At 48.8% G+C, this 15,053-nt stretch overlaps 1 protein-coding gene across 5 annotated transcripts in view; it reads right to left on the bottom strand.

Moving 5' to 3' along the window:
* Nucleotides 1-1,812: 1,812 nt before the first annotated feature.
* Nucleotides 1,813-15,053, bottom strand: part of NVL (nuclear VCP like) — a 99,838-nt gene continuing 86,597 nt past the window's right edge. For 2 of the 5 annotated variants that reach the window (XM_028111646.1, XM_028111649.1), the window contains 4 exons: nucleotides 14,881-14,957; nucleotides 12,229-12,317; nucleotides 9,457-9,527; nucleotides 1,813-2,128 (listed from right to left, as the gene is read on the bottom strand). In XM_028111646.1, coding sequence (XP_027967447.1) covers nucleotides 2,084-2,128; nucleotides 9,457-9,527; nucleotides 12,229-12,317; nucleotides 14,881-14,957 — 282 coding nt within the window. In that variant the 3' untranslated portion in view covers nucleotides 1,813-2,083. Of the gene's footprint in view, nucleotides 2,129-9,456; nucleotides 9,528-12,228; nucleotides 12,318-14,880; nucleotides 14,958-15,053 lie in introns of those variants that run through there. The other 3 variants (XM_028111647.1, XM_088017215.1, XM_028111648.1) reach the window with 3 other exon arrangements.

Below are 15,053 nucleotides of genomic sequence, written 5' to 3'. Positions count from 1 at the left end.
GACTACTGAGTTCGGGCTGAGAAGTGATGCTGCAACTGAAACCAAGCAGAACCGATGAGAGGCTGACGGAGCTCCCGGTGAGGCTTTGCTCCGGTTATGCTCCAGCTAGAGGGGAGACGCACAAAGGAAAGTGGCCTCGGGCCAAGGCCCCGGGGCGAGGTCAGGGGCAAAGCAGTGACAACTAAGCATGTGCAGGTGGGATTTATTAGCACCTGCACACCCAAAGGTCACGCTTCTTCATGCATGGCAGGTCTGTTAACATGTTCAATATTTAGCACGATAATGAGGGAAAAAGCCAGCAAGAGGTCAGCGCTGGGGTCCATGGTGGTGCAGACTGGTTGGGTCCGGTCCCTGCCGGCTGCGTCCTCCCCCGGCCCAGAGTCCTAGCCCTTTGCTCTTCCTCAGGGGGACTGGATCTCGCTGTCAGGGTTGAGGGACCTGAGTCCAGTCCCTGCTCTGTCTCAGCGTCATTTTTGAGTATTTTGGGAGGGCACCCCTGGTTTCAGTGCCTGCGAGATTGGAACGGGAGGCCCAGCGGCAGACGGCGGTACAAGAGGGAAGGTAATGGCAGCACGAGGGAAGGAAAGCTTGCAGAAACTTGGGTTAACAAAGGTCTGACTGCGTTCAGACTGAAGATGCCTTCAGGGTCTGAGCGGGGGAGACCGGGGGCGGCAGGAGGAAGAGCAGGTGTTGGGGCGGAGGGAAGAGAAGCTGACAACCTCGGTTGGGATTTCAACACTCTTGGACTTTTGCCATGTTTTTTTAAGTTTTATTTATTTAAGAGAGAGAGTGAGCGGGGGTGGGGAGACGGAGACGGAGAGGGAGAAGCAGGCACCCGGCCACTGAGCAGGGAGCCCGACATGGGGCTTGCTCTTGACCCCAGGATCACGACCTGAGCCGAAACCAGGAGTCAGACGCTCAGCCGACGGAGCCACCCAGGCGCCCCCATCGATTACTCTTTGAAGTAGCACAAACATTTCCGTTAGCGTGAGGTGGAGCAGGGAGTGGAAGGAAAAGTGCCCCGTGTCTGCGGCATCACGTCGCGCCTGCCGCGAGCAGCACCGAGGAGCGAGGACAGTGAACACGGACGCAGCCCTTGAGGACGCGGCGGGGGCTTCTCGAAGGCGCGCAGGTGCGGGAGGGGCCCCAACGGGCCAGACCTGGGCAGCCTGAGTCGCCCACGCAAACACTCGAGCAGCTAGCTGTGCCAAAGGGATTCGCTCGTGGTTCCCAGCACCTCCCTCGACGGAGGAGCCGTGTGCGCGGCCCCGGCAGGACCACCCTCCCACGGGATCACAGGGACCACGTCAGAGAGGGACAAATCCCGACGGCGCCACCGGACAGGATGCAGCGAGAACACGGCGCCCCTTTGTGAAACTCCTGCCACGGCTGCGTGACCGGGGTGGAACCACAAGGATGCTGCTGACAAACCACTGAGGGCGTTCTACAAAGTAACTGGGCCAGAACCTTCCAGAGCGTCAGAAGTCAGGAGACGGGAACTGCTCCGACCTCAAGGGAACTCGAGCGGAGGAGGAACAGACAGCTCACTCCTGGCCCATCTGTCACGAAGAATGACCTGGGGCAGCTGGAGAGAGGGGCCTGGCAGGGGCTGGGGGCCCACACGATGGCCATGCCTCATGGCTGTTTTCCTGAGTGTGACGGCTGGCTATCGGGGGATCCTGGAGCGCAGGAGACGTACATCGCGGCATTTGGGGGTGAGGGAGCCTTGGGCTGGCAACGCATGCTCAAATGGCTTAGGGGAAAAGTTCTTTTTACTGTGATCGCAACTCTTCCGAAGTACAGTCGAGACGGTTTCAAAATAAACATTTTATTTAAAAAAAGTTATCGGTTATTTTAGTTGAGCAGTTAAACATCTTTCTTGTTCTTAAAAAGCAGGGAGGGTGTTCCCGCACCCAGTTGGCCAGACGGGAAGAGTGTGGCTCCGACCGGCCGCGTCACTCTGGGAATAACATGCGCACACAGGACCCCATCCGCAGCAGGTGGCAAGCGGGCAGCTCAGAGCGTGCAGGCTTCTCGGCCAGCTGGGCGCACTGGCCTGCTCCAGGGCCTGCTGCGGCCGGGGTCACCGGCTGAGGGACCGCTGCAGAGCTTCATACATCACCTGGTCCTGAGAACAGGGGACAAGACAGACACAGAGCCGATGAGTGTGACGAGGGCTGACCCGCGTCCCCCAAATGCTCGCACTGACATCCCACCCCCAGGACCGCACAGTGACTGGAGGTCAGGTCTTCAGGGAGGCAATGAAGTTGTAATGAAGCCCCCAGGACACAGGACCGCATGTTTGCGGGAAGACGGATGAAGAACAGACAGGCCGGGGGGCCAGGTGAGGACACACGGCCTCAGGAGAAACCAGCCTGGCCCACCCCGCGATGAGGGATGGCCAGCCTCCTGTCCTTCCACATGGAGCTCCACCTGCTCTGGTGAGTGCCCAGCCTGCCGTGCGGCATGTGAGCCCGACTCCCAGCTGCCCCACATCAATCCTCGTCTTTCTGTCAGCGGCGTGGGGACCAGCATGACGGACTGTTTATAAAAGTTACGAATTAGGGTCAGTTCATGTACTCCTATCACAATGTTTTAATTATTGAGGCTTTTGGGAAAACAGATTGTGTTTTTAGCCACCCCCACCCCCAGCTTGGTGTTTCTGCAGTTTTTCTGCTGCTACAGTTTGCTTGGTTTTCCACAGGAACTTTTGGTGGCCCCTGTTTGGTCCCCAGCACAAAATAAGCAAAAATCAAAAGACCACAGAGTAGAGCCATTTAAATGATTCCTAACAGCAACCGACGGCCTTAGCACTGAGGTGTCTGCCGACCAGCCTGGGGACGCACGCCAGAGAACAGCCACCATCCCCGACGTCTGGCGGCCACGGAGACATTCACAGAAATGCAGCTTCGCTCCAAGAAGCGGCCACAGTGGGCCCCTCCGCACGTGTGAGGTCTGCCCAGTGTTTACAGGGGACTTTACGACCACTAGCTTTTACTCTGAGGACAATCCTGAGTCAGACAGAAGCAGAGCGGATGTTCTTTCTGCGACAAGTCAGAACCCTGACCAGAGGGCAGGGCAGATTTTCCGTTCATGAGGGAAACCCATTTCCTGGACTGTACTTAATGTTCACCTCCGGTTTGAAAGATGGATTTGAAAATTAAAAAAAAAAAACAAACAACTATGTACTTGTTTCAGTGATTTTCCAAGTACCTGTCAAACAGTTTCAAAGGTGAACATAAAGTAGGAATTAGTGAAATGCTGAATTAACTCTGAAATAGGATAAAAGGGTCCCTCTGTACATCAGTATCACTGCAGAATAATCTACTGTAAAGACATTTTAGGCAGGCTTAGTTTATAACCAGGTTAGAGCAATTCCTTTTTTAGAGTAAAATAACTTTTTAATTATAAAACAAGATTTATTGCAAAAATATTAGAAAATACAGATCAGCAGGAAAAAATCATTTCCAGAGATAACTATTATTACTATTTTGGTCTTCTGGAACTTTTAAATTACTATTTTTTCAATGTTTATTTTTTTAAATTTTTTAAATTTTTAATTTATTTTTAAGTAATCTCTACACCCAACATGGGGCTCGAACTCACAGCCCCGAGATCAAGAGTCGCACACCCCACCGACTGAGCCAGCCACACGCCCCTCGCTATTTAATGTTTCTGAACAGGTAGGACCTTCATTTGGTGCAAAGTTCAAAGAGGATAAATGGCCCTGCGCCCCGGCAGCCGGTCTCTCCCCACAAGCAGCTGTCACTAGTTTCGTAAGTAATTGCTTCATGAGGGCCAGTTAGGGAGCCAAACGAGGAACGTGGAGCTTCACCTTGATGTGATGGCTTATTTTTAAAAAGATCAAATCAGCTTGGTCATCTGCTTTACTGAATATTTATTCAAAATTCATACTATGCCTATTTCCAAAAGAGAAGTTGTAGCTTCTTACTCGCTAAGTTTTTCAGAAATCAAATATTTAAAGATTACGATCACCAAAAACATTAAGAGGAATGTGCTAGGACTAAGTCTCACGAGGACATCCGTGCAGCCTTCCACAACCTGTGGCAGGTGCAGATATGTTTTTAATAAAATCAGTCACACGGCCTTTGCCATGTAGTTGGTCCCATTCAAGCAAAAGCTACTGTGTAAGCCTCTTCCTAACACCAACGGGATCGAGTGACCAGGTTAACACGTGTTCTACGTGTGGGAGCCCTGTCTCTGTCTGTGAGTCCAGCACAGGGCCTGGCACGCGTGCAGCAGCTACTCAATGCATGAGGAGTTGGATGGTAGGTAACCCATTAAAACACAGCTGGGGGCAGGGGGCTCTGACTGGAGGGGCTGTTCTCCTGTGAGTGTCCGTGGGGTGGAAACAATCCGGGAAACAAACCATCTACTCCTGAGTGTGGAGAAGAGAATGGAAGGGGTGTGGGCAGCGGGTGTGATGAGCACAGAAGCAGGAGGGTTGCTCTGGGTGGTTTAATAGAGGAAGTAGAGAAAGAAATCCGACTGTCTGAGTGAGGTTTCCTTCCTGACGGTGGGAGAGAGCCACAGGAAGCAGAGTGAAAAGCCTGAGACGTGAGACAGTAAGTATCTGGGAGAAGAATCTCAAGGTCTCAATGCGGACAGCAGTGAAGCTGGCTTCGGGTCTCCAGCGCGCAGGGAACACCTCACGGGCAATTATCCCACGCGGCCTGTGAAGCCAGGCACGGCCAGGAGGCCGGGAAAGGTGGCGCGGCCGGGACACACGTCTCCGGATTCTGAGAAGCTGCTGGTGGACGGCCCAGGCTTTTGTGTCGGGCATCTGTCCTCGCAGATCGCCAGCCTGTCAGGTCCTCCTGGGACCACACAGGACGCGGCCACTCACTAGCAATTAGGACGGGCAGGGGCCTCCAGGTGGAGCCTAAGGGCCCGGCCCTGCCCGAGGCAGAGCCAGTGAGGAAGGACAGACGGAGAGGAGTGTCCGCTCCCTGTCGACACCTTCACGCTCAACCAGTTACCAAGGGCTTACTGGGCCAGGTGACACTTCTCTGCATTTGGCCTCTAAACTAAGAGCATGCTGAGTATTTGAGAACTAGGAAGACCAGCTCTGCAGATCTCGGGACAGAATGTCTGTCTTCTTAGACGTCTCATCATGAATCCCGTGTTCACTCACTTCAGAGCAATCGCCATTTCTGTAAGTAGGTCTGAGAGGCTAAAATGTGCTAAGTGTTCCTTGCACGCCAAACAAAATCTAGTGGTTCTCTTTCAGCATGAAGACTCCAAACTCCAACCCCGCCACTACCACGTCAGTTAACTTGAGTCACCAGCATCTTATTTGCAGATTTTCATTCTAGGCCTTGAAGTGTGACCTTTGTTTTTTTTTCAAGATTTTATTTATTTATTTGACAGAGAGAGACACAGCGAGAGAGGGAACACAAGCAGGGGGAGTGGGAGAGGGAGAAGCAGGCTTCCCGCTGAGCAGGGAGCCCAATGCAGGGCTCGATCCCAGGGCCCTGGGATCATGACCTGAGCCGAAGGCAGATGCTTAACGACTGAGCCACCCAGGCGCCCTGAAGCGTGACCTTTATAAAACTCCACAGCCCCTCACAGCCCAGCCTGGCCAGGGCATCTAATTTCCTAACTGGCTGCACTGGTTCTGGCATGGGATCCTAACCTGGGCTGGGCCGACCCCAGGCTCCCGTGAGACTCTCTCCCACCAGAGCTGGCAGGGACCTCTCTAGCTGGGAGGTGTCTGGGCCTGCAGGCACCCACCTTCCCCCAGGAAACGAAGGAATGAGGTTCTGCAGCCTAGAGCCAACTGTGCTTTTAAGATCCTTGTTACATGGACCAACAAACTCTGTTGTTGAAACTCAAGTTACATCATTTTATTTTATTTTTCTATTTGAGAGAGAGAGAGATCTCATGAGCTCACGGGCACGAGCAGGGGGAGTGGGAGAGGGAGAAGCAGGCTCCCCACCAAGCAGGGAGCCCTATGCGGGGCTCAATCCCAGGACCCTGAGATCATGACCTGAGCTGAAGGCAGATGCTTAACGAGCCACCTTGGAGTCCCCAGGAGCTCTTGTTCTTCCCTGCTCACCTGAGTTGGAGCTGGGTTCTGTCATTTACAACTAAAAGAGCCCTCATTTTAAAAGCAGAATGAGGTGGCTTATCAATGAGCTACTCAGATTCATATCCAGAAAAAGCACTGTACCTTTCGACCCTGCCTGTGCCTCTGATTTCAACCAGAAGGAAGAGGTTCTTTACCACAGCTCTCAACTGGGAAGGACCAGGAAAACAGAAAGAAGCAGGACCCAAGACCCCCAATAAACATAATATACATTGGTGTCAAATTCACCTGCAAAAGTGTGCAAAGGAGATAAAGCGAAGACTTAATCCTTAATTGTCGTTAAGGACAATTAAGGACAGGCTGCTCGGATGAAAATATGGCTAAATTCAGATATCAGGTCAAGTGATTTTTGGAACTTTGCACAACACATTTGTAGCCTCTGTAATAAAGTCACTCAGGCAGCAAACGTGGGAACTTTTCAAAATTACAGCAAAGTTTCTAGAAAATCTTGGAGGTAAAGAAAGTAAGAGTGATAAATGAACTATCCAAGGTCAATAAATAAAAACCAACGGAACTTCTGTATATCAGCAATAATTAGAAAACAAGATGTAAAAAAATCCACAAATAACAAAAAAGTATACATGGGAATAAATTTGATGAAAGATGGTAACATATTTACAATGAAAACACATTACCGAGTAAATCAGGTGGCTCTAAGAAGTGAAATGAATTAAAAAGTGAATACATTTATAAGAGAAATTAAATGAATGTAAGTAAGTGGACAGAAGCACTAAGTTCATGAAGTGAAAAACTATTCGTAAGCTCTGCTCTCACAGCCGATCTAGATTCAGTCCCATTCCAAATTAGGCCTAGCAGGCTTCTCGTGTAGGAATCAATAAGCTGATTATAAACTTTATATGGAAATGAAAAGGGGCTAAAATATTTTTAAAAATTGACGGGGGGATAAAAAGGACATATCTGGAGAACTTATACTACCTGATCCCAAGACGTGCAGATCTACAGTCGTCAAGACAGTGGCAAAAGATACCGTGGCCTGAAGACACACATAAAGCACAGGAATGGATCCACACATGGACGAACAACGGGTTTTCAAACAGAGGGTGTGGTGACTCCGTAGGAAAGTCTTGGCGACCAACCGTCGGAGCGAGGAGGAGCCATATGGAAACACGGACCAAGACCCCCACCTCCCTTCCCATCAAAGTAAAACATTCATCTGAGGCGGACCACAGGCCTCCACGGCAGGACGCACAAGCCACACACGCAGGAGCCGAGTCGGCCTCCGTCTGCATTCCAGGCTCCTACTCTCCATAAGGTGCGTTAGACGACAGAAAGGTGAGCAGATTTGACCAGAATATCCTCGGCACGGGCACATCTGAATGAGCTAAGAATTTGTGCAAGTTTATAGTAAGGAGAGAAAAGCCTCGTGTTTAGGAGCAAACCGTGAGGACAGGACAGAGCTCCAAATGGCCCACGAGCATGTGAAACTGTGCTGGCCGTCCGACCACTCGGGGGTGCTCACGGAGAGCACACGGGGCACTGGTTCTCACGCCGCTGGACACCCCCATGAAAGGACCCTGACACTGGGGGACTCGGCCGCTCCCCATGGAAGGGTCTGGAGCCCTGGCCGCACGCCCTGGCTGTGTGCCCCGGAGAAGTGCAAGACCATGCTTGCTCAGTGACCCCGCGGTCCCCTCTCACACACGTTTACTCAGGAAACCACACACACCCCAGCAGCACCGAGTGTCCCCCAAGAGAGGAAAGGAGAAGGAACCGTGTGCTATATTCTATATTCTCATCCTGGAAAGCCGCTCAGCTAGAAACGGACCCCACACAACAGGGACAGACCCCAGAAGCCCTCCACCGAGCTGAGCAGCCAGACTAGGGGGTGCACACCGCAGGCTTCCATGGGGATGCAGCCCACAAACGGGTCAGACCTGTGGTCACGGGCAGTGCTGTCAGCGGCGGCCACTGAGGGGCCACAAGGAACTTTGGGAGGGATGGAATGTTCTAGACACTGATGGCAGTGCCGGCGACACGTGGCGAAGATCACAGAACTGTATGTGTGCACTACAGAGTGGATACATTTCTACTAAACAGTGAGGCTAGAGGAGGGGCTGCGACCCCACATCCCCGTGTCCCCTTGGGGAGGCACTTCGTCCCTGTGTCCTAAGTCCTGACAAGCCCGGGACTCCAGCTGCAGGAGAAGAACAATTCAACTAAAACAATGTTTTTGATGATGAAATCTTCAGGAGCATCACGAGTCTCTTGTTGATCAGAATGAAGAGCACCAGTAACATTAACTATCAAACTGTTCTGGGTTTTATTCAAAGATACTTAGCAGAACAGACCTGTTTCCTCTGGGATACAAAAATGCCCGAGAGGCGAAGGCAGACCACTCTTTCCAGCTATGGTGGAGAACTGAGTGTGGGTACAGCAGACTCTTCTCTAGACGAACCAGAACCACCACCAGCCAAAACTAATTAACTGGTTCCTGCGGTCACCAGTGGTAAAGTGGGAGGGCGCCTGGCTGGCTCAGTCGGTACAACGTGCGACTCTTGATCTCGGGGTTGTGAGTTTGAGCCCCACACTGAGAGTAGAGATTAATTAAAAATAAAATCTTTAAAAAAAAAGGTGGTACGGTGGTCACCTCACCTAGAAGGTTCAGAGTAAAACTTGAGACACCGAACACGGCAGCATGCCTCACGTAACTCCCTGGACTCTGACTCAGGGGTTTTCAATCAGTAATTATCGTGAGAAATACAAGGCCTAGGGTAATAAATGGCTAATGATTTCAAGGAAGTTTTAGCCCAGCAGGAAGCAGGTTCTTGTGGCTAAGGCACATTACACTTCCAGGAGCCCTGAAACAAAAGACTGCCAAGTCAATGAGCTTTATCATGGCGGTGCCTAAGCCAACTGTTTCTGCAGGCTGGATGCATCCCCGCAGCTCCGTCTTGCAGCGATCATCCTCATTACCAAAAACGGGTTACCTCCGTACCGTAAGAAGCAAACACACGAGACCTGGCATATTGTATATAAAGAAAAGCGAGCCCTGTGTTTAGCCCTCCTCTGACCTTACGGTGAGGACATCTGTACCTGCCTGAAACGCAGGGGCGAGTCCCACAGGGAAGGCTGGATCCAGGCAGATAAGACTCGTTGGGAAGGGTGGAGCAGGTCAAGGGACACGCGGACCAAACGGGTGAAAATCCCCAGACGGTGGAAAGACCCACATGGGTCATCTCTCTGGCTTCAGTCTTTCAAGAAACACACAAAACTACCACCTCTCAAGAACACTCCCACAAAGACAAGTATTTTCCTGGTTTCCATGAGTTCACAAGCTACTGGTCTCCATTCCAGTCTCTTCTCTACATATTAAGAGCATTTCTTACCTTTTTTGATATAGAAGATTTCACTTTCTTGAAAGCTTCTTCAAAGTGCTTCTGACTGACCTTGAGTTCACCTGTGGAAAAATCACAAACACATCTGAATGGAGGGCACTAACCGTGACTAAAGGCCTAGTTTCTCCTGAGACACTTCCCAGCAGTCAAGGGAACACGGAGGAGACAGCCATCACAATGGGTCTCTTCTGAATGACAGTCAAGCCCGGTACACTCATCAGATGTTTTTGGACATTTTTTCATTTTCATTTAATTTACACACACCTGACCATATTTAATTTTAAACAAATGCTTAAGTTTTATATCAGCATCCATTTTAGTGTAAATTTTTTCCCTCCAGCAATTGAAACAGTTTACTTTGGGACAAATCATATAAAAAAGTACTTTGTTCATCTTTAATTAGAGAGAGACTATTATCCTTTAAAAAAAAAGTCCCTGTTTTCATTACCCGCCCCCCCCCCCTTATTGAGATATCACTGACACATAACATATGTAAGTTTAAGGTGTAGGACTATTGTGATCTCAGACATGTGTTGTAAAGTGATCACTACAAACGTTAGCTGGCACATCCATCCCTCACATGATTACTTGTGTGTGTGTGTGTGTGTGTGTGTGGTAATAACTTCTAAGATCTACTCTTTTTTTTTTTTTAAAGATTTTATTTATTTATTTGAGAGAGAGAGTGAGAGAGAGCACACGAGAGGGGGGAGGGTCAGAGGGAGAAGCAGACTCCCCGCTGAGCAGGGAGCCCGATGCGGGACTTGATCCTGGGACTCCAGGATCATGACCTGAGCCGAAGGCAGTTGCCTAATGAACTGAGCCACCCAGGCGCCCCTAAGATCTACTCACTTACCATCTTTCCAGTATATCATCCATATTGTTAATTATAGTCATCATGCAACACATCTGATCCCCAGAATGTGTTCATCTTATAGCAGGAAGTCTTACCCTCTGACCAACATCTCCCCATTTCCTGACCCTCTGCTTATCAGGTTTTAATGCAGGATACCCCAAAGAGACTATCACTCCTAAACAGACACCATTTGAAAGCCCCTCTTTGCACCGTTTACACCTTAACGGCAATGAAGAAGAGCCAGAATTTTTCCTTTTTAAGATAACCCAAATAATTTAACTGGGAGTGGAAAGTAATATTCCATAGTTATTTAAGAGTGCATACACAGTAGCAGATGTTACGGAGTTATATCATAATATATGTTAGATACAGAGATAATATCACAACACTGGATCAGAAGGGGCTCTCCTTTATAAGGTTGTGCCATTATGTAAGTAAATCAAATAACTACATTTTGAACAAGACTTGGTTTAAAATGTTACTATGACAGCTTACACAACAACAATTAAAACTGAACTATCGGGGCACCTGGGTGGCTCAGTCAGTTAAGCGTCTGCCTTCGGCTCAGGTCATGATCCCAGAGTCCTGGGATCAAGTCCCACTTCGGGCTCCCTGCTCAGCAGGGAGTCTGCTTCTCCCTCTGACCCTCCCTCCTCTTAGACTCTCTCTCTCTCTCTCTCAAATAAATAAATAAAATCTTTAAAAAAAACTGATCTATACAGATATTAGGATACCATATTTACCTAAAAATAAAATAAAATGTAGTTGAACACGTTGAGTGGAAGGTGAAGAGCATACATATTTCAGTGAGGAAGATATCAACGCTAACTCCCTACAGTACAGGTAACTAGAAACGTAAACTGCAGCAGAGCACAGATGTCAGAATTTGCTCCATGATTATAAACTAACATCCAAACAGCCAATACGTGTAGAAAGGCCCACAAATTTTCAGTGACAAATCCCAAAAAATCGTGAGACTGCTCCCGGGCAGCACACTTACACGATGTTTCTTACAAGATAGTCTAAGTTTGTGAATTATATCACCTACTTCCAAGAGGATTTTTTTATTTTGTTTTAAAAAAACTTTTTAAATTTTTATTTATTTTATTATTTTAATTCTTTTTTTTTTAAGATTTTATTTATTTATTTGACAGAGAGAGCGAGAGAGGGAACAGAAGCAGCGGGAGTAGGAGAGGGAGAAGCAGGCTTCCCGCTGAGCAGGGAGCCCGATGTGGGGCTCGATCCCAGGACCCTGAGATCACGACCTGAGCCGAAGGCAGACGCTCAACGACTGAGCCACCCAGGCGCCCCTATTATTTTAATTCTTAACTTTAATGAAGAATAAGAAAACTCTCCATGGGTAAACCCCCTTTTCTTTTTCATATAATCTGAATACCATAGCAATTTGTATTTTATTTTTTTCCCCTGATTCTAAGTCCAGTACTCTTTTATTTTTCTCTCCAAATTTTTAAATACTAATTAGTTAATATATAGTATACTGTTGGTTTCAGGAGTAGAATTTAGTGATTCATCACTTATGTCCTCCAAGAGAAATCTGAAATAGCTTATAATAAAGGCAGTTCGGATACCGAACCTAACAAACACACAGGGACTTCATCAGGAAGGCACGTGTGCGGACAAATCTCAGCAGCAGAGACGCCGCCAGAACTATAAACAAGTTTGCTCTGAGATTCTTGGGAGCCAAAGACAGTGGGAATGAAAACAGACGTGTTTTGGAAATGTGCTGTGTGGACTCCGGGGGGAGGCTGAGGTTGAGAGGCCACCACACGGCTGCCACGGAAACCACGCGAGGCGGAGCCTATGGGAACGGTCTTGCCAGAGCCACGTCAGCAGTGAGGTGTCTGGAGTGATGATGACGGAGAACAAAGACACTGCAGAAAGCACCCTACCTGTCTCACCTCCGTCCTTCGGTCTTGTCATTTCCTCTCTCAGGGCGCAGACGGATGCCTCCCGAACCAAAGCAGAGAGATCGGCACCCCTGCGGGAGAAGACCTGCTCTCAGTATTCTACAACAGTGGGAAGAGTCCGACACTGCGGCTTCCAGTCACAACCTACAAAGCTAGGGAAGAGACTGACCGCTATGGTCAGCAGGGAAGAGCGTTTCGCTTTTACTTAAAGTATTTCTAGCTTATAATTTATTTATTTATTTATTTATTTATTTATTTATTTATTTATTTATTAAGATTTTATTTATTTGACAGACAGTGAGAGAGGGAACACAAGCAGGGGGAGTGGGAGAGGGAGAAGCAGGCCTCCCATGGAGCAGGGAGCCCGCCTGATGCGGGGCTCGATCCCAGGACCCTGGGATCACGACCTGAGCCAAAGGCAGACGCTTAACGACTGAGCCACCCAGGCGCCCCTCTAGCTTTTAGAAGAAGGATAATTATGATGGGGAAGGAAACAATGCAAGGAATCATAAACATTCCTGTGCTAACAGCTATAGATACTAAAGTTAACATAAAAAGTCTACCTGAATTGCCCAGGCGATAGAAACTTCCACATTTATCATAAAATCTCCATCCATGAGGCCCATGTCGCCAAGAGTAAGCTTACAGAAGAGACACTAATGGCACCTACTTCAAAAGGGGGAAGCACAAAGGCGAACAAGTCTTCAATGCCCTGACTCAAGCCCGAGCTGAGTGGACCCGTCATAAATGAATTAAAGCAGCTAACAAGCCTCCATCTAATTACTTTGTGCAATACTATGCTGACTCAGCACGGTGCCGGAGTTCAATGAGCAACACTGTTCACTGGCCTTTTGCGACCTTACATCCTCAACAGAATTCTTGCAGCTCTTTGGGAGAGAGTTTGGATCTGGGGATAAAAACCTCATTTCTAGACATTAAACCTTATTTAATGTATAACGTCGACCATCCACATAATATGTAACATTTAAATGGCCACAGAACTTAAATTATTAGCTGAATGCAATGTTTCTGTGGCTAGGTGTCAGGTTTATAAGGTTGTGCAATAATCACATACATGCTGCATATTCATCCCTTTCCTTAATATTTAAACATCTCCCACGGGTGCAGAGACCTTGAACTAACATAAACAAGCAGCTGACGACGGTGGAATTCCGTGTCTCTCAAACCCCGGTGACCGCAGCATTAAAACCCTAATTGTACGTCATTCAACATTAACCCTGACCCCTGTGTAAACCTGCGCCCTATGCCGGAGAATCAGAACATGTGGCCCCGGGGTACGTTCTGCCATTAAACTGCCTCTGTGGGTTTTGGCTCTCAAAGCTATAAACTACTCACTTAAGCCTTCCCCGCCCACCCCCCCAGTAGATAGTTCATTTAGTGGTACGAGTTTGATCCCAATGGAGGGGGGTGGGAAGCACTCTCCTTAGAGGGAGGGAGGGGCTCCGAGCGCGTCCTGTCATAGAGACAATCCCTGCCTTCACGTCTGAGCCAAGACAGCTGGACAGAGAAGAGGCTCAGGGCCCAAATGCCCATATACGAAGAAAAGAGAAAATGACACATCCTGACCACACTCCCTGAGAATGATCCGTGTGGTTTCCAGTGCTATCATCTTGATAAGAAATGAGCTTCTTCAACCAGACCTGGAAGTAACGAGGTGCCAACACTGCTCTCCGCAGGTCTGCTGTCGGGATGTAGGTTTACGCTGTGGAGTAATTGTGTCCCAAAGACCTCGAACAGGAAAAAATTGTCTCGGGGACATCTGTCTGGGAGGGCTCAGTCGGTTGAGCGTCTGACTCTTGGTTTTAACTCAGGTCATGATCTCAGGGTCGTGGGATCCAGCCCCACGTCAGGTTTGGCGCTAAGTGTGGCGTCTGCTTGAGATTCTCTCTCCCTCTGCCCCTCCCCCCTGCACGCTATCTTTCTCTCGCTGAAATAAATGAATATATTTAAAAAAAGAAAAAGAAAACACTGTCATACTTGCTTGGCTTTGGCAAATACATTATTTGGCTTTGACCTAGAGGAATATCATGAGCACCAAGTATATTGAGAATAATCAACCAATAATGCTTTCAAAGCCAGAGGGGCAGACGTCTTCCTGTAAGGGAAATGTGAGTTTCTTTTCTTCTCTATATACCCACACTGGGACAGTTAACAACTTTACTTAATGTAAAGAAAATAACAAAAACCACGAGTGCACGAACATGGTGTGGTCCCGAAGGCAGAAACGCCGGATTTCCTGCTGTCACTATGGGCTGTGCGGGTTAGCGGGTATGCTGTGAAAAATGTATTCTGAGCCTCGGAAAATGAAGCACTCACAGATGACCCTCTTCAGGGCTGAAGCACCAACACTGAAATGTCTGCTCACGTCTTCTGGAAGAAGGGATGGATAACTGGTGAAGGCAGCCACAATGGTCAGGGAAGCTGGGTGCCCAGAGTCAATACAGGAGCGGATGCGCCCAGCGCCAAAGCTCCTCGGAGCCTCGAAACAGGTAGTCCCTTCTCTCAGAAGGAAGAGCCAGGACAGAGCCGGATACCGAGCTTAACCATCCCCAGGGGACCCCTGTCCCCTGTTCTGCCCATGAGAGGTTACGGACTTGAGACCGAGGTACTCACGAATAGCAATCACAGCGCAGGTCAGCGGCAAGGGCTTCCAAATTTACATCTGCACCCAGGGGGGGTCTCGTGCCATTCTAAGAGAGAAAAATCAGTTTTCACTGAGACTTTAAAGATCGGTACTTTTCCACCTAACAGGTTCTTCATGAAAAGTAATGACCACTTGACTAAAT

Source organism: Eumetopias jubatus, unplaced genomic scaffold (assembly GCF_037043125.1).
Source record: "Eumetopias jubatus isolate StellerSeaLion01/CBP00866 unplaced genomic scaffold, mEumJub1_p1.0 scaffold_12, whole genome shotgun sequence".
NCBI classification, from domain to species: domain Eukaryota; kingdom Metazoa; phylum Chordata; class Mammalia; order Carnivora; family Otariidae; genus Eumetopias; species Eumetopias jubatus.
This window is presented reverse-complemented; position numbering and strand designations above follow the sequence as displayed.